General features: G+C 40.8%; 1 protein-coding gene across 1 annotated transcript; it reads right to left on the bottom strand.

Moving 5' to 3' along the window:
- Positions 1 to 17,504: 17,504 nt before the first annotated feature.
- Positions 17,505 to 25,866, bottom strand: NUP42 (nucleoporin 42). Its single transcript, XM_065051310.1, has 7 exons — positions 25,601 to 25,866; positions 24,032 to 24,278; positions 22,663 to 22,757; positions 22,317 to 22,393; positions 20,105 to 20,191; positions 18,314 to 18,398; positions 17,505 to 18,180 (listed from the first exon to the last, which is right to left on the bottom strand). Exons 1-7 carry the CDS (start codon positions 25,719 to 25,721, stop codon positions 17,612 to 17,614), a joined length of 1,281 nt encoding a protein of 426 aa, XP_064907382.1. The 5' UTR covers positions 25,722 to 25,866; the 3' UTR covers positions 17,505 to 17,611.
- Positions 25,867 to 26,285: the final 419 nt, after the last annotated feature.

Below are 26,285 nucleotides of genomic sequence, written 5' to 3'. Positions count from 1 at the left end.
TACTCCTGATAATATTCCTTTCCTCCACATGCTTGGAGATGACATCCAGAATGAGTTGTTCCATCAACTTTCCAGGGATGGAGGTGATGCTGACTGGCCTGTAGTTTCCTAGGTCACCCTTCTTGCCCTTTTTGGAGACTGGAGTGACGTTGGCTTTCTTCCAGTCCTCAGGCACCTCTCCTGTTCTCCATGATTTTTCAAAGATGATGGAGAGTGGCTAAGCAATAACATCTGCCAACTCTCTCTGCATTTGTGGGTACACCCCATTGGGGCCCATGGATTTGTGGCTGTCCAGTTTGTGTAAATGGTCTCTAACCTGATCCTCCTCAGCCAAGGGAAAGTCTTCCTTTCTCCAGACTTTCTCTCCTATCTCCAGGGTCTGGAATTCCTGAGGGCTGGTCTTAGTGGTAAAGACGGAAGCAAAGAAGGCATTCAGTAACTGTCTTCTCTGTATCATCCGTCACCAGGGCACACACCTCATTCAGCGGCGGAACAGCATTTTCCTTAACCTTCCTTTTGCTGCTGATTCATCAAGGCACAGTCCTCTTCCAATCAGGAGAGCAGACAATTGCTGTGAAAATGCATTATTATGATGGTGTGAGACCCATATTTTACATCATATTATAATGAACTCCATTCAGGCCTCCCTGTTACTCAGAGAGGTTTTAGAAGGTAAATGTATTATTCAACTCAAGAGAGAGTAACCAAATTATTGATGGAAAGTTCTGTTTTCTCTAAAGACATTAATTGATAATTTGGTTAGGAAAAAGAGAAAAAATTCTGAAAAAGAAGCATAATCCAACAACAATCAAACCAGTAAAAACCCAACCAAAAAGGTGGTGTATTAAAAAGACTAAACAAGGACATCTGCTGTGTAGTCATTTTGGTGGGAGCACACTGAGGGAGAAATAGTCTCACAGCCAAAGTCTGCTCCTTTAAAGCCTTTCTAAGAAACGGTATAAACTGAATGGTCTCAATTGTACCTTATTCCCTGTATATGTTATACCTCACTTATGGGCTGGGGAGAAGAGTTCAGTAGAGGAGCTCACTTCTTCCATGGTGCAGTGAAATTGCCTTGACTGCTCAAGAAATAACCTCAGCACTTCTCTGAAACAGAAGTCAGAATAAATGAAAATGCTGGTAGCTGAACTTTAGCATAACATACTCTTTAATATGTTAGTAACAAGAACATGAGCGAAATTCTGCAATTTTTTGATGGTATTCCCCGTGACTCATGGCATTAATTCAGACAGTAACCTCTTCTTTAAAGGCTGGACCCACTAGTGAACATACAGACAACAGAAAGGGGAAAAGAAAGATGAATATTATATAGCAACCAGCTTTCTGTCTAGAAGCCCAGTTTAGGTAGTAAAATTTATGGCACAAAAGGAGGGCAAATTCTGAGCAAGTGGAGTTGCTGTTCTCCTAGTGATGTGTCGCTGCCCCAGGACTTAAATCTGCCTGGGTCCTGCTTTGGTGGCTGACAACATTGGGGAAGTTGTATTTGGGAGCCTGGAGGGAAACAGAAGGCATATGTGGTTTTTTTGGTTTGGTTTGGTTTGGCTTGGTTTGTTTTTTTTCTCAAGTTTATCTGCTGTCACTTGCAGAGTGGTCACGGCTTGCTGTGTCCGTGGGTTGACCGGTGAGGCAGAGGAGGAGCAGTCTGGCTGTGCCATGAGTTGCCCATTCCCACACACAGGCACACATTGCCACATCCACTTGTCCTCGGCTGCTGCAGAGCAGCGGGTGGCAGGATCAGGCCCTGATGTCGCGATATGGTGCTGGCAGGTGACAGGGGGACATCCAGGCTGGTCACGCAGCTGTGCAGCCCCCAGACCAGCACAGGTTCCTGCCCTGGCCCCCCAACGCATGGCTGGGGGGGCTCCTGCTTACAAAAACTTGAACAGGAACTGCTGGTTTTCTTTCACTGGGAAAAAAGTGTATTTTTAATGCCCTGTTCCCAAATGCATTACATAATTATCTTCAACAGTTCTGATCACATGTGGGCAGGGAAATATATCATTACATATATTAAATATATAGGAGTTAGTCTTCTGAGTTTATCTTAAACACCAGCAGCCTTTATTTAAATTCTCTGCGATGGGAGCAGTAAATTTGCACTGATCCTCTTTTAAATCTGCATTGAATATGGATATTTTATTTCAACTTTCTTTGCCAGTACTGGAAAGTCTAACATGACTTTATTGTGTTACTGCATGAGAACCAAAAAATTGATTTAATACAGCAGCCTACTTCCAATCCCTGGCTTAAGTGAAGTACTAAGGGTAAAATCTCAATGTCTAGCACGTGTAATGCACTGATTACCAGAGCTATGAGCTCTGCATGGGAAACACTATATGACTCGATAAGAATAATTATAGAAAATGTATGTGCATCGTGTAACGGAAAAATCTGGTTCTTACATCTATAGTTTAAATTGTCTCTCCTAAGAGAGCGAAAGGGCTTAACAAATCTTCCCTCAGCCACGCTGCTTAATTGCAGCAGGTTGCTTGGAGCTCTGCTGTGTGCCAGTGGTCTGGAAGGAAGAGAAAGCTTTTCCATGCCTAACGCAAAGCGGTTACGTTTTCACTGCAAATGGCTCAGTTCTGCTGCATGCACTGAACAGAAGAAGTTGAACAGTTATAAAAAACAATTCAAATCCAATATAAGATAGTCGCAGTTCTTCTTAGTAAAAGATGTTAAACCCAATCTGAATAGTCTGAATTTAATTCTGTAACGTAAGTGTCTGATATCAAAGTATAAAAAGTGGAATAGTCCTGAAGAAAACAAAATAAAGAAATAGGAAGTGTAAGTGAAGAGGTGGAAAATGTATTGTGCATTCAGACCTCTATACATTTACACTGATTTTTCATGCTGCAGTTGTAGTGAATGGTGTTTGATGAAGGTTATAAAAATATTTGTAAAATAAGAACAAAATGATAAAATAGACATAATTTGATCTCTTAGTTACCAATTGTTTGCTACATTTTCGAGTATCTAGTTCTTCTACTATTACACAATACGGAAGAACTTTCGTCAAGAAAAACTAGTTATTGAATGGTGCTTTTTAGAATGAAAAATTAAAACAGAAGAAGAACCAGCATTTGCTGAGACATTGACAACAAGGAAACTCAGGTTGTAAATCATTCTTTGCTGAGCAATTTTCTCAACAGCTTAACTTCTGTGCATGTTCTGATAACAAATACTACATCAGATGGGTGCTGTGGCCAGACTAATTAATTGCTAATACATTTCCATGTATTTGAATTTTATACACATCAAGAAGTTTAATCAAGACATTGACAAAGGTAAAGAAATGCAGTATACAGCCCAAACAGCATTATTTATTTTATTTAGAATATAATGAGAAGTCAGAGCTTCTTTACCTTTTTGTGGTGTTTGTTGCCCATTCAAAAGTCTGAAGCTGGAAGCAAACTTGATGAAGCTGCTTACACGTTTTGGCAGCTGGATTCCTGGATTTCACCCAGATACTCATTTATGTTCCCTTCCCCTCTCATGCCCCTATACTCTCACTTGGCACATACCAGTGTTTACATTTTTAGGCAGAAATAATCCACTGAGTAGTAAAACTCATCTGGAGGTCCCTGATGAGTGAAAACAAGCAAAGGAACCTCCGGGTGAGAACAGTGGCTGGTGCCATCAGCTGCCATCATGTTGCCACTTGGCAGTGGGATGAAAAGAAGGAGCAGTGTTGCCAAGGGACCCTGTCAGCGGGATGCAGCACTGGCAGCAGCAGCTTTTGGGGTCAGTATTTTGCATGGTTTTCACCAATACCTCAGCAGAAATTCAGCTCTGTGCTCTGGCAGAATTCTTTAACTGTATGATGTTTCAAAATTGTCTCCTTAAGCCACAGCTGAACCATCAGAACAGTGAGATCAGGTTGTTTGCTTTAAATTTTCATTCGTGTCTTAACACTCGGCACAAAAGTGACTCACGAGGTGTAACTCCCCATCTGACTGAAGCAAGATAAAAAGCTTCATAGTAAATGCACAGGGCCATGTGACTGAGCAGAGAAGGTAGAGAGATTTTTCAGACAGAAAATCATAGAATCATAGAATTGTTTTGGTTGGGAAAGACCTTTAGGATCATTGAGTCCAGCTGTTAACCTAGTACTGCCAAGTCCACCTCTAAACCATGTCCCTAAGCGCCACATCTACATGTCTTTCAAACACCTCCAGGGATGGTGACTCCACCACTTCCCTGAGCAGCCTGTTCCAATGCCTGACAACCCTTTCCGGGAAGAGTTTTTCCCTGATATCCAATCTAAACCTCCCCTGGCACCACTTGAGGCCATTTCCTCTCATCCTATTGCTTGTTACACAGGAAAAAAGCCCAACACCTGCCTTTCTGCAACCTCCTTTCAGGTCACTGCCGTCTGGGGGTGTTTGCAGAGAGTCTGTAAGACAGATTTCTTCATCATCCTCTCCATCTCAGCTGTCCAAACAGATAGAGGGAAAGCAAAATGAGGTGAGGTGTTCAAAACATCTGCAGGTGGGAAAAAGACGCATGAATATCAAGGAGACTTCACTACCATTCTACTCTTTGTGTAGATAACTTAATCTGTTTTCTACAAGTAAATGAGGAAAATAAACAAGAGGGAGGGTTAGTAATACTTTAAGTAAAGTGATGGCTGCAAACATAACAGTATGTAAAAATACTATATCTATAATTATCCATAACCACAATCAGCACTCTGCCCACTGCACTGAGCTGTTCCTGACCCTGAACATCTTCCCAGTGCCTCTAATACCCTGTTAAGGACTCGTGCTCACAATGATTGAAAATGTTTAATGGCAACTTTATTTCTTTAACTCATCTGAAATAGAAAGTTTATGAGAAAAAGTGATCAAAGATGAGGTTTTGGTTTGGTGGAGCAGCCCACCAAAATGTCACAAACCAGCTTGCCTTCCCTCTGGATAACCCAGCATGGTCTTCCCAGGAGCTAATACAGCCTTTCCATGGGATGGATGCTACACTGACAACTGCTCCTCTGTTTAAGCAGCTAAAAATATTTCTGGCTATCTAAATTCAGTGGAAAACTGTATGAAAATCACAAAGTGTTTTATTAAGAATTTAGTGCCAGCTCTCCAAGGCTCTTAGAATTACAGCAACTGGAAATAAAACAGATAAGGACCAAACTGCACTGTGAAATTTTTGTAGCAAGGGTTGAGGACACTGTTTGAGTACCTTGAAAAGCAGAGGGAGTATATTTACACTGTTACAGTTGCACGCTTTGGACATCAGGTGACATTTGTTGGAAAGCTTCAAGACGCTATGTTCATGCAGATAGGAGTCAAATCCCCCAGAAAATATAACCTTCTTGAAATTTTTGCTCAAATTACAGAACCTGCCTCTTCATCAAAGCTCTGTACTGAAACAGAGGGATGCGTAAACTCTGTCCTTTATTTATCTATGACACATTTTATAGTTTTCATTCCTATAATATTTGAAGGCTTTTCATGTGTTTCCAGATTACACAGAACTCTCCCTCATAATATATTTGTAAGAGCTATTACTTTTAAATAAGAAAAGTTATTTTCTGTTGGGTGGGACCAGCAAGTCATCCAGAGCTTTGAGATGGCTTCTCCTTAAATGAGCATCCCTGACACACAAGAAACGCTTTAGCTCTCAAGAGCTGGGTCTGGTTAGAACAGAAGTGAGAACTATTCACTATTTAAATCCGAACAAATACAGAATAAGACAAAGCAGGGAGCTTAAAAGAGATTCTGTCCCTACTCATTGTCGTTGGACAGGTCCTTTTCTTTTGCTGCACCTCAGTCAAAGGCCATTTCAATGGCTGTAAGGGCTGCAGTAAGTCTGTAAGGGTCTGTTTCCCAGTTGTGACCTTTGGCTATGTTCCTCTCCAAATCCTGATTCCTTCAGTTGTGTGGAGAAAGAGTTGATGGACACAAGTTTTTTGCTAATATAATAATAATTTACAGAGATAATGCTGAGAGCAGGCAGCTCTGTGCTTCAGGATACATCACAATCTTTAGGGAGAACATTTAAATTCAGTTTAAAAAATGACAGGCCTGGGGAACTATAATGGCCAGCTTGGGAGACCAGAAGGGTATTTAATTCTATTTCTTATGTACCTGCAAACAATTGAAATGAAGCAATTTTGTGCCAGTCTACGTAACCTTTATTTACCTTTGAAGTCTCCAAATAAGCATGTATTGATTTAAATCCTGGACAGCCTACAGCAGGTTTCAAACTGAACAGGGTGGGGAAATTTAAAATGTCATAGGAATATAGACAAGACTTATCTGGTTAGGGAAAAGGGTTCCTTTGATGTTTATATCTTCCCAAGTTTCTCTGTAATTAAGAACTAGCAAAACAAACTTGCTAATAGAACCACTTAGTGTTAGTACCACAGTAGTATTTACTGGGCATAATCAGCTATCACTGCTTTGTGCTAAGTGTTTCATGACCATATCCTGACCATTCAGGCAGCCAAGCACCAGTATGGCTGGAGTATTTTCATGTCCTCTTGTGGTTCTATGGTGTGACTCAGCTCAGCCAGTCTTCTACCATGCCAGTTTGGGCATCCTGGACAAACAAAATTCTACTTAGTATTTGCCTATTATCTACATATTTCATTGATCATAAGCAAAGGTTGCTCTTGTATTAACTCAAGCTCTTGTGGTAGCCATAGTAGCAGCAGGTAATCTTTGACCAATACAGGTTGTAACACTTGGGAGGCACAAAGAGAGTGTGGTAGCAGCCAGTGAGGGTAAGTAGCTAAGTTACACCTTTTTTCATATGATTAGGGTAATACTTTGATGATCCGGGACACAAACCTCCATGGAACCTATGTGCCCACAGAGAGAAGGTGCACAGAGATGCAATCCTCTGCTAGAGACCTGAGAAAACTTTTACAATCATCCTTTTCTCATTATCATTGTTAAGGGACTTCTCAACACCTGCTTTCTTGCTTTCACCCTCTCAGGCTGCAATGGGCCACAGCTGGAGCAAGTAAGAAGGAGGGTCTGTCCCCGGGCAGTGCGGGTATTCTAGGAGCAATGCAATAGGGAGAAGGCTTGATCTGGTGCTTTTCTGCTTTTTGCTTTCTCTTCTTTTGCACTTGAACAGGGAAGTCTTGCCTGACTGATTCAAAAGTTTTAGCAAGCCCTGTATGATAACTGTGTAGGAGGATGCCACCTGAAGATGGTGGCATATGAGGATGCAGAAGCTACGTCATGTTAGAGGAGAGGCGGTTGCTGGTTCAGTGGTTTCCTGTGGAAAGCCCATCACAGCCATGCTCTGGACTCTGCCTGAGCTTCAGTTTACTGGTGAGTCTGAATATTCCTACTTGGACCTGGGTTGCCTTGAATGTTTTGGAGTCTTTAGGAGGGGCAGTGGTTGCCCTGAAAAGTAAAGGAGGCTGCATAGAGTGATGCATGATGAACTCTCTCTGAAAAGAGGGAGCCAGTGGCTGTTCGGGTTTACTGAGTCTGCCATGTGTGATGGAGAAACATCTCAAATCATCCAAGTTTCATATTCAGTCTCTCCTATACCTTAAGCCTTACGAAGTAAGTTTTGTTAGGTTTAAGATTAGAAGATGAATGAATACGTTGCAAATCTCCTCAGCTGATATTTATAGCCAGCACTTTCTTCAAAATAATCTGAGGATACATGAAACGTCTTGCAAAATTTCATGTGTTTTGGCAGAAATGGTATTCTCTGCTAAAGGAAAGACATGCAAATTAATGTAGCGTGTCCTACAATAGGATGAAGGATTAGTGATACAGTAATAGGTTAATGAACAACTGATGCTAGAAACTGGCCAGAAGGCAAAAAATATTATAACAATTGTTCTACTTTTAGTAAGATTGTTATTTCCAGTTTCAGTTAAGTGAAAGATCATTCATGGTTTCCGTTTCATTGCAGAAGCTCTTCTGCAGTGATCCTGTTTTCCACATGAGCTCCAGGAGGCCAGAAGTTCCTATGTGGCAGGATCCTAGGAATTATGAGATTTGGGGTCCATCAGCACAGCTCTCAAATAATGGATGATTTCATTGATTTCAATTAAATACGAAGTTGGCAGCAAGTCAGCAATCCAGTGTGAAGTTAGGAGACTCAATTCTTTGTTATATCTGAACTTACAAATATAGTCTTGCTCCTTGTTCCCGGGTTAATTTCATGTTTGAACATGGAAGAATTTTGCTTTGATATTTGAAACAAGTGGGGTTTAACCCACAGGATGTGCATGTGAAACTTAGTTTCCTATAGATTGGTGCCCTTTGTCCTCCGTAATACCCCAAAGGGGCAAAAGCCTGGCAAACTACTCTAGACACTATTTTTATATGTGTGCTGATCAGCCAGCCAGTTACTCATAATAATCATAGCAGCTGAGTTTTGCCTGTTTTTTCTTTCAGTTGCAACACTAACTTTGGTCTCCTTCCTCATCCAGCTGCCAATTCTTACTACAGCTATGAGAATACAGTCATCTTTCAGGCTTAAGCGCCTGGAAAATGGCCATGGGGTTAAAAAAAGCGACTGGTGCAGAAGGAATCACAGACAGATGATTAGAGAGTATAATCAAAACCATGTTATTTTCTTAGGAAACCTGCTAAAATTGAGTAATTTGAATATAATCCAGAAAACATCATGAATTGGACCTTGGCAGTTTTCTGGCTCCTGTGCACTTAGTCAGAAACTTAAATTGCCATTTGGAACTCCTGCTTCCATAGGGAAATTCTGAGATGGCTAAAAGCCAGCATCATAGCTCTGGGGCATCTTTTCTAGAGACGGGTCCACGCTGAGGGTCTGTGAGAGCTGAGCAGGACACATGAGATGCACAGTGTGCACTGGAGCTTCTCGGCTTTGGAGTCCTCCAGGTGACCTCCAGGGCTGCCTGAATCATCACACACCCCACATCAGAGGTGGGAATGCTGTAAAAAGCAATTTATTTCCCCTTCCTGTAAGCCAAGTACTGCAATATATATACTCCTAAGTAAATGACCTAGAATACTTGGCTATAAATTACAGCCGCACACACACACACAGATTTTTAGAAACAACAAAAAAACACCACATATTGTTCTCATGTACTCTTTAGTTACTTTATAGGACTCCCTCTGTTCATGACTGTTTCTATTATGTTATTGTTGGAAGAATAAACCTTCTCAAAGTAGATCATCATAAGGATGGAATGTGTCCAGTGACCGCTTAAGTAGGAGAAAATCTCTTTGCTGCCAGAACCAGTTTATTGCAGCTGTGATCACGAAGTGTCTTGTGTACACATATTTATTTGTTCTCCAGTACTGTATTTAATATTGAGATGCTCTGCTAACCTATTTAACATTACCCAATATCTTTCCAAACTGAAAGTAGATAAATGGAGAGGAAAAGGTCAGAGAGAGCCACCTGTTTTTCCTGCACAGACAAGACAGCTTTGTATGTTGTCAAATGTCCAGCATAACTTGGTTATCTCAGTATAGACTTATTATTGGCAAGCAAAAGTATTTCCTGATGCAAGGGTTAACCTATATTGCTTGTCTTATTTGTATAATGTGTGCTCTTTGGTAGGCATTGCTCTGTAGTTTTACTGTGAAAAGATGGATGGACTTGCGCTTCAGCTGTATAACCAAAAATTAGGGTGTTCAAGCTTTTCCCTCTGGCAGTACAATGGATTTCAGCAAACCTGCCTGAGAACTTTGTGCCTTTTTTTTCCCCTCTCTTTTCCTCATCCTCTGTACAGCATTGTTCAGAAGGGAAAAATCAGAGAAAGTTAACCTGATTGTTAGCAGATACAGGCAATTAAGCAACTGTTAGCAGACAGACTGGAGTCATTATTGTGTGGAGGCCTGGAGGTGCTTCCTCCTTCCCTGGGATTGTGCACCTGATGGATGACAAAATGCTGGTGCTGCCTCTGCCTCCACCGTACAACTCGGCATGGAGACAGTCCCCATATCTCCCTATTGAAGGGGTGGGAGACTAGAAGACAAGTAAGACAGAAAGGTTCATCAGTGTATCTGTGTTTTTCTAGGAGGAAATAAACCTTATGACCTGATCCAGACAAGCATCTGGAGAACCAGAAGCACACTCTTGTCAGGGGCTGGAGAGAGCTTTAGTATCTTGGAGGTTCTAGGTGTGGTCCTCAGAAGAACAGGCAAAGGCAGCTGCCTGAGAAGAACAGGTGTGAGGAGATGACCAGTGGTTACAGAAGATGATTAAATGTTAGGGGGGATTCATTTTGCCAGAAATCTCGTATGATATAGAGTTTGAATGTGTGAGTAAAGCTCACTAATGGGACAGAAGTGTAAAACAGCACCAGCTGGAAAGGCAAGTCGTGCTGGAGCTACCAGCACATACTGTGACGTACAGCTCTGCTTTGTGTTCTCGGGCTGGCTTGGAGGTGTCTCAAATAATTCATGAATACTGTGTCCTGACAGGGTCATCAGCGTTGTATGCACATGTGAATTCCTGTGTCGGCCTCAGGAAGAGGCAGAGATCTCTGGGGAGGAGGGTTTTCTGGTGGCCATTCCCCGACGCAAAACCTGCACAAGGAGGCCAAGGGAGCCAGAGTCAGGTCCCCTGGTACACAAAAACAGGGGACCAGGGAACTCATGGGGAGCAGGATGCATGCAGGGCAGGGGTAAAGCATTTTGGTCTCCAGGATGTTAGGCAGGTTAGACAGAGGTGTCTGAAGAAGACTCCAGGCAGGAGGATCTACAGCGGAATCCGAGACAGCCTTATCTCAAGGCAGGCAGATCTGCCTGCAGGCTGGGTCTCTCTTTTATGCTGCGCCAAGTTCAAGCATCACTTGGCTTTGCTAGGGCCTGTTGGTCCCCACCCCCGTGGGAGCTGCTGAGCAAGCACACAGGCCAGGGGAGAACACTGAGGACTCTCTTCTGCCCCTCAAAAGTTAATATATACTGAATACAGAGATTTCTTCTCTACCTCATCTACTGTCTGTTTATCATACGAAAACAGTAAGTGATAACAGACCGTTTTTTTTCTTTTTTTTGAAATGCAACCCCTTATTATAAACTGCTATTTCAGTTTTAGGTAATTTTAGTTCTATTTCATCATTGCAGAGACTTCAAGAGAAACCTGTATTTGCAGAAGTAAACTGCAACAACAAAATCTCATGTGACTACAAGGGGTGCTTTAATTCTGATGTGCATCACAAGCCACAGCTGTACAGATACTTGTCAGGCTGAGAAAAAACACAACAGCACTGCTTACACAGAAAAGATCAGCTATCAGAGATCAAAACTGTACCTTGTTTGTCTCCCTTTAAAAGTGATATGGCAGGTGGTTTTACATGCACATACGCAAATGTTCCTTGTTTGATTCATACAGGAGGGTGGGTTTATTTTGTGTAACTAGAACTAATCTAATTACTTTGTAGGGCATATGCAATGGGCACATTTCATGTGATTTGCAAATATAAGGCTTCATGGAAGACTTAGAGAAGCATGACTCGATGCTGACTAGAAACCATTTAGTTTGCTAAGAGTACACTGCCATAATGAAACAGATATTCAGGTGGAACAAGATATAATTGCTGCAGGTACTTTAAAACCACCAGATCAGTTTTCTGATGACTACTACGGAATTAGCAACGTAACAGATGTGCCTGCTGGAAGGGGTAAGGCGTAAAACTTGTTTCTGATGTCTCTCATGTGACATAGTAAGAACAAACCCCATTGCCTGTGGAGGAAAGACAAAGCAATCTGTGTACCCAAACAAAAATCTTGATCAGCCAGTTAACGTTTAAATCTGGTGGTTGTTTTTGCTCTTCTTCCCTCTGTTTTAAGATCTGTTTTTGCTCTTTTGCAGTAAGGTAGGTCCCACCAAGGAGCCTGTTGCATGATACAGTGTTGTAAAAAACGTGCCTAGCTTAATTCTGCAGACCAAACTGAAAACTTGCAACAGCATAGCAGATTAAATAAGAATGTTGCCTAATACTGAGCTGCTGAGAAGTATTATATATATATTTATTTTTTTTAATTTTTTTTTCTTACTTGGCTATTCCAAACAGGAAAACCAGACAATTGCAATTGAGAGTTTCGAGACCAAGAGGTATATTCACTACTGGCATTGGGGAGCTAATCTACCCCAGCTCAAGAAGGACAGGGAACTGTTGGGAGAGAGTCCAGCGCAGGGCAACAAAGATGATTAAGGGAGTGGAGCACCTCCCTTATGAAGAAAGGCTGAGGGAGCTGGGTCTCTTTAGTTTGGAGGAGACTGAGGGGTGGCCTTATTAATGTTTATAAATATATAAAGGGTGAGTGCCATGAGGATGGAGCCAGGCTCTTCTCGGTGGCAAACAATGATAGGACAAGGGGTAATGGGATCAATTTGGAACACAAGAGGTTCCACTTGAATTTGAGAAAAAACTTCTTCTCAGTGAGGGTGACAGAGCACTGGAACAGGCTGCCCAGGGGGGTTGTGGAGTCTCCTTCTCTGGAGACATTCAAAACCCACCTGGACGTGTTCCTGTGCGACCTCATCTAGGTGTTCCTGCTCCAGCAGGGGGATTGGACTAGATGATCTTTTGAGGTCCCTTCTAATCCCAAACATACTGTGATACCTCTTTAAACTCAGTGCTTTGAGAGAGCTTCCATCCTTATGGCTCCCGCCCAGGACTGGCGGCAGCCACACAGGGCTGCCTGCTCTGGATGCTCAGCGTTGCACTCTCGGCACTGTCTTCACAGGTGCTCGTGTATTTTGGTTCAAAGGCCAGGGATCAGATCTACTTATGTTGACTTCTGCATCTCTCAGGACACGTTCTGTTAGTCCTGACAGGTAGGGATTTGTTTCTAGTGTTTTGGGTTTGGCTTGGCCAGATGTTAACAGAGGAAGAAAAAGGACCCAGTTCAGAAACTTCATATCTAAGACACTGTCAAGGAAGTATTGCAGTATTCTGGTTACTAGTCAAGATGCCCTGAAAAAATCCCATGTCCTCCTTTCTGAGAGGGTACCCTTTCAATAAGACGATCATTCCACATCACAGCCTCTGCTTTCACCGAACAGTAATTTTTCGGCTCTTAAGTTTCCTCCTCAATCCTCATTTCCAACCAGCAATCACTTTGGTCACTCTCTGAATCGCCTCCTGCTCCTCACACAGCTCTATGGCAACCGCCTGCCCAGAACCAAATCCAGCATCACCAGGTAGTGCAGGGAAGGAGATTCCTACAGCTCACACTACATTTTACTGATCTAATCCACTGTGGCTTCTTATCTCCCTTTCTGTCATCTTAAACTCTACACTTTCCTCTGTCTCTCTGAATACTAGTAGTATATTTTTTTTTTTTCCTCTAGCTGCTGGCTTATATTAGGACAAATGCAATTAGATATCTATTTAAATTGTCTAATTGTCTATGGCTTTCTTCTTCCACTACTGTCCAGGTAAATATTAAATTACAGTTTCTCTCTGTTTTCTACATTAGGATACGGGAGGTGGACTAGAAACAAAAAGCATTCTCTCACTTGCCAATGTTCGTGACTAATCGCTAAATCTAATCACTGTTATATAAATATCTGACAGCTCTTAAATGCCTAACTAAAAGCTAGATGATCTGTCTTTAGAATCTCTTCAAATTATTCATAACCATCAACAGAGTAAGTACCTTTGCTTGCTAAGATGTATTATTTTCCCCATCTGCTGGCACATCCCTAGTGCTCTATCAGTTATCCAAATAATTATCACAACTATGGCAAGTCCATTAGCTGATTCCATTACTGACCAGTATGGCAAATTACCTGGACTCCCATGGTGCCGCAGTGAGCTCACGTTTCACAAATATTTTCTTACTGGCCTTTTATCAGTAACTGCATTACGTCCTCATTGATTTTTCAACCGTCCCTCATTTCAAGTATTTTAAAATAGATTTCCACCATTTCAGAGTTATCAATCTCACTTCAGTGCTCCTGTATTAATAGGCTTTTTGTATTCCTTTCCCCTCAGACATGTTTGTGGAAGCTCTTCTTTCCTTATCCTTCTGGCTGCTCTTAATTTACTGTTGTTGATGCCCTTAGTTTTAGTCTCTGAGGCTTAAATCTAGTCAGCTGATTATTTGCTGTCCATCTTCCTTCATTCAGTGTAAGGCTACCTCGCCACTTATGCTGCATATAGTGAAACTACAAAACACATGGATACTATGATTCACTTTTAAGACAAAATTGTAATGCATTCCAAGGCTCCCCTTATTTCTCTTCTTCAACTTTGAGTTTTCCTAGTGCTGCTTCTATCACCTGGAGGAAAAGGGGCAAAAAGTTTCTATTTATTAGATGCTGGGTTGCTTTCTCTGTTGGGGCAGCAGAGAGTTTTTCCCCTGCGTACAGCCTGATTACTGTTACCTGAGGATTAATCCATGATCTCTTGGAAACCAAAACTCCAAATAATTTTTCAAATAATTTGTTTGTACCGCACTGCAGGAACTTCAGTGACTCATAAATCCTGTTATTTCAAAGGAAGGGAAGTATTTGAAAATACCATGTGGAGCTTGAATGTTCCAGCCTAATTCACAGGCTGAGTTCTAGTCATTAGGACACGTTACACCTCTTTGCTTGGATGTTCACCTCATGTTTTCTGTTTGAAAATGAGGTACAGCGAGTGAGATCTGCCAGTTTGCTGCCACCCTGCATGTGTTTTTATATGCCAGACCACAATATTATGACTTTCTGGAGAACAGCCATATGCCAAACAAAAAAAGCAGTTGCAAAATGGGAAAGTTAAGAAAATGAAAGGATTTTAGCTAGAAGGAAGATATTATTTAGCCACCTTTGTACTGCCAACCAACTTTGATATCAAATATACCAAAATCAGAACAGAATGAACAGCAAAAAAAATTGCTTTTATCTGCTGACAAATTGTTTATTTTCTGCAGTTTTGTAAGCCCACTAAAGCAATGCTATTTCCTTCTGTTCTAGCCTGTCCTTATCTCTGCTTCTGCAGCCAAATCCCCAGCTTGCCTTTTGCTAGGTAACTCATATCATGCTGCTCTCTGACACCTTTTTAGATGCTCACAAGCCCATTTGGGATGAAACACCAAGTCTTGGTATGTGAGCAAGAGTGATTTTTTTTTTTTTTGTTTTCCTTTCAGTGTGAGGAGATGATCCGAAAAAATGCATTTGGTCAAAAAATTTGACCAAACGTTAATCTTTATGTATTGTCATCTAAATAAAGAAAACTTCCTTTAATCTTTCTATTTCTTAATCACAAGGTGACCTAAGACTTCAAAATTCGCTTCTCCCCGTAGGTCCCCATAGGTTAGGATGATTGAGGACATCCAGCCAATGTTCCTTTGGGTACGTACAGTAGATAGATAATAAATATTTTTCATGGCCTTACTTTTTTTTAAGCAAAAGCACTTCCACTTAGAGAAGCTTTTGTGCACTTTTGAGCCTTGAAAGCTCTTAGTGTAGCTTAGCAGCAACAGCCTGCTGAGATACTTGAAGAAAGACTAAAGGATTTAGCTCATCATGTAAGTTCAAAAGCCGCTTTATGCAGCACAGCAGCAGCACTGAGGTATAGAAACTCAAAAATCTTGCAGTGGTCCTATGTACAAAGACAGTTCAACTCAGTAAAGATAGATAGCTTTGGCATTTGTCAGAGGTAGCCTATCCTTAACTGTGACTCAGAATGTCCCTCTCTTATTTTTTTTGGTTAAATTAGTCATTTAAGAGGATGAGCATTACGAAAAAAGCACAGGTGAGTCCATAACTATTACTCCTTTAAGTGTAAGACAGAACCATCTGTATTTCTTTAAAATACGCCGTAGGATCCTTAAGGTTATCAGCAAGACTTAATTCTGTACCTATACTCCAAAATATACTCTTGCTATACTAGAATGTTGCTTTAATACAAATAATAATAAAAAGTTACAGCAACTTCTAAAAAAATCTTGTAGCTTTCTGATACATTTGGGTGTAAGAACCACTAAGGCTTCACGAATGAAATAGGGGACAGGATATAGCATGTCATATTAATAGAATGAGTTCAGGCAGTTACGGCATTCATCTCACAAACAACAAACACTTTTTTGTTTGTTGTTGAATACTGTCTTATGTAAAAGAGTTAATTTAATAACCCCCATCTTTACAGAAGTTATCTGCAACTACTGTGGCATAATGGATTTTGGTATGTTCCTCAGTTCCTGTGTCAAAATCTGAGTCACTGACACAGACGATCCAGAGCCAAGTGAGCCCTGACAGATGCACATGTATTGATTTGTCCCCCTCTCAGTACTGCTCTGGGGGGCCTCCCTTGGAAAAACACATTTCATAAGAATTAAATGGGACTCTGGGCCAATGTATCAGTATTTTGTTTGTGAGTTGCAGGAAGCCAGCCCTGGGTCATTCACAACACTAACAAAAAGCAGATGCCTTCTTTCATCTACAAAACTATCACCAGAAAAATCCCTATAAGCAACTCAGTACCATAACATAACATTTGCAAGTTTCTGGTACATCTACACTGAGCACACAGACAGGGGAACTTGGATTTCTGGTAGACCTGCACAATGCCATGGCCTGTTATCCTAAATCTTAAATATGTTCACAGTATTTCAGCAAGCCATGGCCCAGTATGTTATGGCCCTTCGTAGGAAACACAGCTGGAGTGAAATTTTAATGAGGACCGTGTGTCCACAGCAAGAACCGAAATGTTATCTTCAAGTGTTAAAGCAAGAAACCGATTTATTTATGTATATCCTGGAGCGAACTTTTGCTTTCCTCTTAAATATGAGGTTTGGTAATTTTACACAATTAGTGGAAGGGCCTGCTCAATAACAAATGTTCTTTTCACCTGACTCTAGTATTATACCTCCTCTGGAAAACTTCTGACCCCTGCTTTATAGCATCTTGGCAAAATATATACCTCCATATAAATGGTTCAGAAAAGGTATTGCTAATATGTGCACCCATGAAGTTTTGAGAACCAGACAACAAGAGTCTATAAATTTACATAAATCTAGTAAGTAGTTTTGCAATTGTTTGCAATGTTTTATCTAAGAGTTGCCAAAATAGGAAACCACAAGCTTCTTATTTGTGATGACTGCTTCCAAGGCTGTCCTACCCCCCATACTAAATCAATGCCTGCATTATGACCTCAAGCAGAACAACTAACAAAAGCTGAATTGCAGCAACTGGGAGAGGTAACCAACTCTCAGCACCAGAAGCCTGTAGCTGGGTACAGACCACACAGGAGCCCTCTGTCTCCAAACACAATTGTCAAAGGCTGCACAAGCCCTTAAAATAAGAGGCAAAAGACAAGGTGGTCCAAGCAGTCTTGCACTGCAACTGGTTCTTTCCAGCATGAGGCTGTGTGCATTCTTACTTTTGAGAAAACCTTTTTAAATACAGTTTTTGCTCAAAATTTCACAGTACAGAATATAAAAGGGAAATTTGTTCATTCATTTTTTGGATGTTAAAGTCCATTCCAAAATAACCAAGAAGCGATAAAATACAATGTTCAAATGTTTATACCTGTGAGTTATTATTGCAGAAGACAGAGATAAATGCTTCCATTTGAGTTAATTTTCATTTTTTATTTCATTACTCAACCACAAAAGTGTGTCGTTGAGGCACCAGGGAAGTTACAAAAACATGTTGTTTCAGAATAAATTTAAAAGTCCTAAACATTTAAAAGTTCTAATGGTGGTGGCTTAAGAGGAATCTTTCCCACTGTAAACTTTTTTGCTTCGAATTGTTTTAACTCTTCAGCTGATAATTCACTCTTTGGTGTAAATAACTTTTCTGATGTAGTATTGTTTGTGGCTGCAGACGACGCTGATGTTATGTTATGTCCAGAGGCGCTGGCAGTCTGTCCAAATAAAGCACTGCTTGAATGTGAGGCAGAAGCTGCTACTGCTGCATTAAAAGCTCCAAAGGCTGGAAACGAAGCGCTGCCTGATGAGTTCACAGCAGAAGAACTGCCAAACCCTGAAAACCCAGAAGTTCCAAAACCACTACTTGTTTCAGAAGTTTTAAATGAGAAGGAGGCTGCAGATGGGGCTGCCGGGCTGCCAAAACCAACAGAATGGGATACGCTTGGAGGGGACGTCACACCAAAGGCGGGAGGATTACAACCAGCAGAAGAGCTCCCAAAAGCAGGGGGGTTTCCAGATGATGCGCTGATGAGACTGGAACTTGTTTTAAAGGAGAAACTGCTAGCACTGGTACTGCTGCTGTTCACAGGAAAGCCTGCAATTATAAAATTTATAAAAAATGTTAGAACATGCATACCTGCCATACTAAACCACTGCTGTGTTTCAATAATGCAGAAGAAAAACTCAATAAAAATGTTTAACTGTTGGTTCTTAATGCAGGAACTTACTTGATGACCCAAAGCTTGATGTTTGCCATTCTCCGAATCCAAAGGAAGGCGATGGCTGAGTGACCATGTTCTTTAATTCAGATAGCTTAAAAAAATCCAAATACATAAATGAAAACTAGATTCCAAAGCAGACAAATGTCTTCCAACAAATACTTGAAGCAAAAATATAGCTGCTCAGTTCAATTTTAATACACCTTAGACAAAGGCAGACAATGATCACTTTCATCATTATTGCGTACTCTTGAAGCAATGAACAAAATGCTTTAAGGCTATACACTATTCTCTGTAAAACACTCCAGAAGCACAAATATATTACTATTTACAGATTTTTGTTTGTCAGTCAATGACCTGAATACCTTTTCCAGCTCTCGTTCTCATCTCTTACCTATTTCAGTTACTGCTTTATGATCCTATGTCTTTGCTTTGACTTAGTCTGTTCTCTCACCTTGGCACATCTGCTCTTCTGGGCCAAAGCCCAGTTCTTCACCTTCAGCACTGAACATACCAAGGGATATGACCATATTACTAAAACTTTAACACACTTCATGCAGACTTAACTTACTCTGCCTCCCTGATTATTTAATGTTGGCTTTAACTCAAGCATTCTTCTCTCACACTTCCAGATTCACAAGCATTTGCCACCTTCCCAGGAACAACTACTCTTTATATCTTATAATTAATTTTATCCAAACAGTTTCTCTCCCACCTATCTACCGGTTTCTCATTCTGGCATTATTAAAATGCTCTATTTATCCTGATGGTCTGGAGGATAATTCTGGTCTTGTCTGCTGAATATACCTTGGAAGAGTCAACATCAGCACATGGAAGCAAAGGTGGGGTGGATATTTGCCTCTTACTGTGCACATACTTGACCAGATCCCATCCCTGAGCTCTGGTTACTTTCACGTGGCTTGCAATGCCAGTGTTCCAAACCAGGGATCCAGCTGCTGCCTTGCTAACATGGAACCATCCTGATTCGCTGCTCTCCTTAGTTAACAAAAGTGTTTTATAATACCTGCCTGCAATTCATTGATTTCATTATTCCAGAGAAAGGTGGATGTAAGACTCAAAACTGTGTTCATAGACTTCCACATGCACCTGACTCAGGCAGCGCTAGAATATTTAGTCACACTTCTATCATCACCTATAAAAAACACACAGACTAAGAGATGGGGCAGTTTTCAAACTGCAATTGTTATTCTCTTATGTAATATTCCTCCTTACGCCCCTTCTACTTTCTCTAATGTTCCCAGGAGCATTCTAAGATGACTGTCATGCTCTTCGTGCCATCAGTCAGCCAAAAACTTTCATGTCAGACGTTTTGCAAGGCTGCAGTGCCAGAACATAACATGGCACAGTTGAGAATTTCAGGACAGTTCATAGATCTACCATAAAATTGCCAATGAATCTAGGAATCAAACATTCTGGTGTCTCAGCTATTTGGGTGCAAAGAAGGATGTCCAAAAAGAATAATGTTGTAAAATATAGTATCCCGTGATCTTCAAAGCGATACCTATCATTTATATAGAAGTTAGTAGCAGTGTAGTTAAATACATTGGTAACAGTTGAAGTTTCTATGGAACATTTGCAAGATCTCTTCATAAAAAACAAGGTGGCATGTTAAAACTATCACGGTTTTAGAAATCTTTGCAGCAGAAATTAACATTGACATTTGCAGGACAGTTTGGTGGATGTGTCTGAAAAACCATGAATCTAAGAAAAACATTTGCCCAAGATTAATACAAAAACAACATCAGGAACAGAAATATTTTACATTTCATTAACACTTACCAAAGCTGCTTTTGTTGATGCATTTACATTTTTCAACTGAAGCAGCCGATTTTTCCATTTATTTGCCAGCTGTTGGACAGAATTGATCTAAAAAGGGGAAAAATAAAGGCACGTTTTTATTGCTGGTAAATACTTAAAAAAATAGAGTGATCTGACAACTAAGCTGAAAGAAAATTTCTAGAATTAGAAAAGAAACTTCATTAAGCCAAGAAAACAAGACTTTCGCTTTCTTGAAACTTCAAGGTGAGAAGCTGAAATTTTTGTTATTAACACAGAATTCCTTTCAATTCTCTTACTATTTCCCTTAAATCAACTTTTTTGCTTCACATAACAATAAGATTAAAAAAACATGTCCTGGGGTTTTCTAAATCTAATCTCTATCACTGTCTGATGTAAGTGCTTGGGGAAAAAAACCAAAACCAAACAACAAAAAACCCCCCACAACAAACCACAAAAAATATGTAAGTTTTAAGTATAAGAGAAAAAACTCTTCAACCCTCGTTTTTTTTCTGGCTTGTCCACATATGTGCTCACTCATTAAGCTGAAGTCCTAAGATCTGCCTTAGCTTCTACAACATTTTCAGAAAAAAATGCCCACTTTCAAAACATAATTCACAATAGTGTCATCCTAAAATATCTAGCTTTGCAGAAATTAACTTTCTTAATTTATATCAGACCCTTTAATGTGATATCCAACAGATTACTGCACAGAATATATACAGCAATAAACAGTACCTGTGTGTAGCTGATAACTGATTAAACAACAAAATTGAAAGTCATTAAATAATAAACTTTTCAGGAGGAATTTCAAACCTTAATTTCCTATATTTAAATTTATCAACACACCTATTCAAAGCCTGGCCTAATTAAATTTTCCTTAAAAATTAAGCAAGTAAAACATACAATGTCCCAAATGCCTGCAAGAGTGGAATGAGTAATCTTTTTGTAAACAAATTCCTTTATTTTTCAAAAGGGTCTGAGATCACAAACATCAATAATTCTTTTGTGTCTAGTCACATGCTGAAAGATCATGTTTCTTGGTATCACTTCTTATACAACAGACTGGAAAATTCAGATTTTGACCCAGTTTAAGAATAGAAACACATGCTTTGGAAAAGACATGTTGTACTTTTTTGTGAGAGCACTATCATACAGTTTTCAGCTTTACACTGTGGCTTTCATGAACTTGCACTCAGTGCTTCAGAGAGGCCACTATTTTTTTAAATAGCCAGGCATAGTATATTGTTTAATCATTTCTGTTTATTTTTTTTTAATTGAAGTTGTTTTTCAGGTGCTTGTTTTGTTTGTGGTTTTTTTTTTTTCAACCCTTCTGTCTCTGAAAATGCAATTCTAGTAATTCTAAGCACATGAAGAAAGAATGGTGACAAAAGCAATTCCTTCTATAATGCAGAACCAAGGTGAAGAGGAAAGAGTGCAATGTAGCTCAAATTAGTTTCTACTTCCATCAATCCAATAACCTAATTCCTTTCCTGGAGGCAACACTGAACTGTGCTAGCTTCCTTCATATTGATAGGACTAAGATTTATAAATAAAAGACATTTAATAAGACATATAAATTTAGATTTTATATATATAAACCCACATATATTACTTCTTTTGTATAAATATATATACTTCTTTAGAAGTATCTGCTGTTTTCAGCATTAATTCCCTGCAATAAAGGAATGGAAAAAAACAAGGTCAAATAAGCCTCCCCAGTGTTCTACCTAAAGCTCTATACATCCAACTATAACAATCAAACTGATTAATAGCATACAAAGCATCAAACTTTTCATATAGGATTCAAATAACTTCTACAAATAACACACAAGAGCAGGGCCAAGACTAAGATAAGGAGTGCCTAAGGTTTAGAAAGACCTTGCATTTAACTGAGAATAGCTAAAAGTTTATTGCTACCATTTTTTGTAGGAGCTGATGTTTCTAGACATTTAGGCCACCAGTTTTAGGAGCCCAGATCTGACAGTTTTAGCCTGTGATCTCAGACAGAAACATGAAGTTACAGAAGAACATACAGACTAACAGCTATTTTTACATTTTATTTGGTGCACAGTAATTCAAAAATATTTTTGCATTCCAATAACCTCCTAGAGTTTGGTAACTATACGAGTCAAGAGTTGCTACCTGAAGAATAGTAACAAGTCCTACCTTGAAACATGTTGACATAAAAAGTCAACATTTTAAAAATACTTACATAGTTCTGAATGTTATTGTTTGCTCTGCAGTTATAATACTCCAGATGCAACTCTTCTGGCGAGAAATCTGAAAATCCTGTAAGGAGAGGAACAATCAAAAACCTCCAAGAAAATACATTAATACTTCCAACTGCCCTCTACAGTTATGAAGAAATGGGCCTTGGTACGTGATCTGTAAGTCAGTTACACCTGGAGGTACAGAAAGGATTCATTACAGAACTTCAAGGATGTGAATGTCCAAAATTAATTTACCATAATCCAATATTCCTTTTTGTTGCATCACAAGGCAAATCATCACCTAAATATCACACCCTAAATAGTGGCAACACTAAAAATATTACCTACCTGAGACATTTGGCTTTTCTTTCATTGGTGAGTAAGATGAAAATATCCATTGTCCTGAAGATTCCCAAATTTCCATGTCTTTCACTACACTTTCACTAGAAAACAAAACCACAGATGAAGGTAAAAATAAAACCACCAGTCCAAAGTCAGATTCAGATACACTTCATTAATTTTCTTGTTTGTAGGTGACACAAGTCAAAATGCTTAAGAGAAGTACTCAGTTCTCAGTGGAAAAAAATGCACTTATTCGGCAAGATACAGAAATGTCCCTTCAAAGCATTTTACCTTATTATCTAACTGCAAGTACACCAAACCAGATCTTAAAAAAAATCCGAAAATGCACAAAGAATTTTTGAATCCTTGTATGGTGTATGCTGTCATACACCTGATGGTGTTTCCCTGATGGTGTAGATTATGGTACAATTTAAAACCTTCTCAATAGCAGATGATGTTACAGTATAAATGAACACGCACAGTGTTAAACAGCAAAATTCAGAAAAAAATAAGAGAGAAACAAAAAATAGAAAGAAATAAGTGTTCCACACAAGAGTTTTGGAAAGTAATCAAAAGCATAAAAATCGAGAAATTGCAAAACCAGAGAAATAAAAGCTACATCACCAAAAGTAAATGCAAATGTAAACAGTGATAGAGTAAAAATTAAAGTGGACAAGCAGATCATGACATAGTAACAAACAAGCAAAGATTCTAAGCATTTCAGATGTTTGTAACACAATGTATGTTCATTTGAGAAACTGAGTAAATAATCTGTTAAGCATTTTCTTAATGTAATCTTAAAATGGAAAGTGGTTCCAAAACCTTGCTGCTTCAGGAAATTAGTGGTTGTTGGATTTCATCACCTGCTGTGTAATTGCCTTGAATCTGCTGGTCACTCTCAACTGACTCCACAATACACGCATGTAAAACCAGGTTTCAACAGTTTTGCTAGTGGCAGAACAACCTGTTACCTTAAGTGTCAGGAAAACTAAGTCAAATAGTTCATTTTCTCAAAGAGGTGTTTGATTTTTTTTTTTTAATGGTTGAAATGCTGTCCAAGGGGCCCTGACCCCTTATTTTGAAATAGTGAAATCTTTTATTTCTTTTCTTATCCTCCTGCTCCTAACTTAAATCCCACACCATCTTACTAATATCACAGTTGTCTAGCTGCCCAGCCCAGGTTCAAAACAAGGACTGCTTTATTCCCATGCAGGCATAACTCAAGAGAACTAAATGAAGTTGTGTTTTCTATGGCTCTTACTACATGTCCCAGCTTCCCCCTCACGATTATGTCCTCTGTATTAACTCTAGTAAGTCAGCAAGACTTTAAACTGCTCATTCTAAATGCTTTCAGTGATACAGGACTATAACTTACAGAAGTCTCTCCTCTTCATCTTTATAGCCATCAGTGATATTTTGACTGTTCATTAATGCAGAGAATCTGTTCTGCGAAAAGTCTGCATTTCTGCTGCTGCCTCCTGATGATCCAGAATCAGAGGAGCTGAAAAATCCTCTTCCATGATCTCTGCTGCCACCCCATGTATTAGACTTAAATGTCGATGGCTGGATAACATTTGTGTATCTCTGGTTAGCAGTATCCCATCCTCCTCCTCTGTTAGTACCTTCCAATGGAAAACCAAAACAAAACAACATGAGTCTTAAATCGTTAAGGTATTACCAATACAACATCAACAAAACCTGGAAGTATTCTTATGGTGTTGATAAGAAACTTGAGAAGAAAATGTAGATTTTCCTAACGAGTTGAGCTGATTATTTAGTGAGCTTAACTTAGTGAGTTACCCAGGGTAGTTCTGGAGTCAGAGGTAAACATGAACTCCTCCCCACATGAGCATGCCAACAACAACTCGTTGGCACCCCAGAAAAGAGACTGTTTCAGTTTTATTTATGTTGTTTTATAAAGCAACTACCTCAGAATTAAAAAAAAAAAAACAAAACAAAAAAAAAAAAAAAAAAAAAAAAACCAAAAACAAAACAAAGCATGCAGCACATTTACATTTGGGGCTCCTGCCCACAGAGCTACAGCAGGGGCTCTGTTGCACAGTGAAGACCTCCCAAGTTTTGGGACCTTGGTCACTCTGCAGGTACAAAGATCAAAGAATCACAGAATGTTTGGGACTGGGAGGGACCTCAAAAGATCATCTAGTCCAATCCCCCTGCCGAAGCAAGAACACTTAGATGAGGTTACACAGGAATGTGTCCAGGCGGGTTCTGAATGTCTCCAGAGAAGGAGACTCCACAACCCCGCAGGGCAGCCTGTTCCAGTGCTCTGTCACCCCCACTGTGAAGAAGTTTATTCTCAAATGTAAATGGAACCTCCTGTGTTCCAGTTTGTACCCATTGCCCCTTGTCCTACCATTGGTTGTCACTGAGAAGAGCCTGGCTCCATCCTCGTGACACTCACCCTTTATATATCTCTAAACATTAATGAGGTCACCCCTCAGTCTCCTCCAAGCTAAAGAGCCCCAGCTCCCTCAGCCTTTCCTCATACGGGAGATGCTCCACTCCCTTAATCATCTTTCTTGCTCTAACAGTGAAGACCTCCCAAGTTTTGGGACCTTTGTCACTCTGTAGGTACAAAGATAAGGAACTGCAGCCGTGTTACCGCATCCACCTGTTCCCCACCGTGCTTCTTGCGCACCCAAAGCTTCCACAGACCCACACCCGATCAGAGTTAGAACCACCTTCACAAGGTGCAACACGCAGGTGCTTAAACTCGCTCACTGGTCCCACGGGCCACGTTTCCCGCACGTTTTTTCTCTTCCCGCGGCACACTCCGCAGCACTCTGGCCAGACCCCAACCCCGCAAAGCGCCAAAACAGCCGCTACCGTCGCCTGAAGAACGCGACACGGCAGCGCGGCCGCTTTGCTTCGCAGCTCCCCTGAAGCCCCCCGCGCCTCCCACCGCCGCCATGCCCGGGGGTACCTTGGTAGTGGGGTGCAGAGGGCCCGTACCGCCCGGCGCCGCCGCCGCCGCGGGGATGTTCGTTCCAGCAGCGCTCGCCGAAGCGGCAGCGGCCCTGCAAGAAGAACTGACAGATGGCCATGGCGGCCCCGGGGCCCGCCGGACGCCGCCGCCCTGACGTCAGCGGCGTGCGCCGCGCGGCGGGGGCGGAGCCGCGGCGGGAGCGGAGCACCGCCCGTCAGAAGCCGGCCCGGACAACCGGCGTCACGACGAGCCCAACGGCCGTTAACGGCGGCGCCGCGGGCCTGGGGAGCGCCTGCCCTGCGCCACAAGCGGCAGCGGCGGGACCCAGGGGGGTGTCGCCTTGCGGACCGTTTTCAGTGCGTTCGCACTGAAAACGGTCCGCAAGGCGACACCCCCCTGGGTCCCGCCGCTGCCGCCTATCGCGACAGCCGCCCCACGCGTTATCTGTGACAAGAACTATTAACCCCTTGACAATAAAGTTATATGCTTCACAATTTTAAAAGCAGTTACAAAAAAAAAAAACAAAACAAAACAAAAAAACAAACTGTACAACCCGGAAAGTGCACAGTTCACTCCAATTTTTACAGTGTAATGAAATTAAGGATCAGAAACACCAGTGAGGCGTTTGTTTCGTGGCTCGGAAAATGGGAAAGGTAAGGGGGAACGAGAAGAAAGGGTGGTG

The sequence above is a fragment of the Columba livia genome, chromosome 2 (genome assembly GCF_036013475.1).
Source record: "Columba livia isolate bColLiv1 breed racing homer chromosome 2, bColLiv1.pat.W.v2, whole genome shotgun sequence".
Classification (NCBI taxonomy): domain Eukaryota; kingdom Metazoa; phylum Chordata; class Aves; order Columbiformes; family Columbidae; genus Columba; species Columba livia.
The sequence above is the reverse complement of the archived record's forward strand: the minus strand, read 5'-3'. Positions and strand labels throughout refer to the sequence as shown.

Coding starts and splice junctions, on each gene's coding strand:
- NUP42 (XM_065051310.1), bottom strand. CDS start 25,721: ATGGCCATCTGTCAGTTCTTCTTGCAGGGCCGCTGCCGCTTCGGCGAG. Junction 24,279..25,600: donor CTCTGCACCCCACTACCAAG/GTACCCCCGGGC, acceptor TTCCATTGGAAG/GTACTAACAGAGGAGGAGGA. Junction 22,394..22,662: donor AGAAAAGCCAAATGTCTCAG/GTAGGTAATATT, acceptor CTCTCCTTACAG/GATTTTCAGATTTCTCGCCA.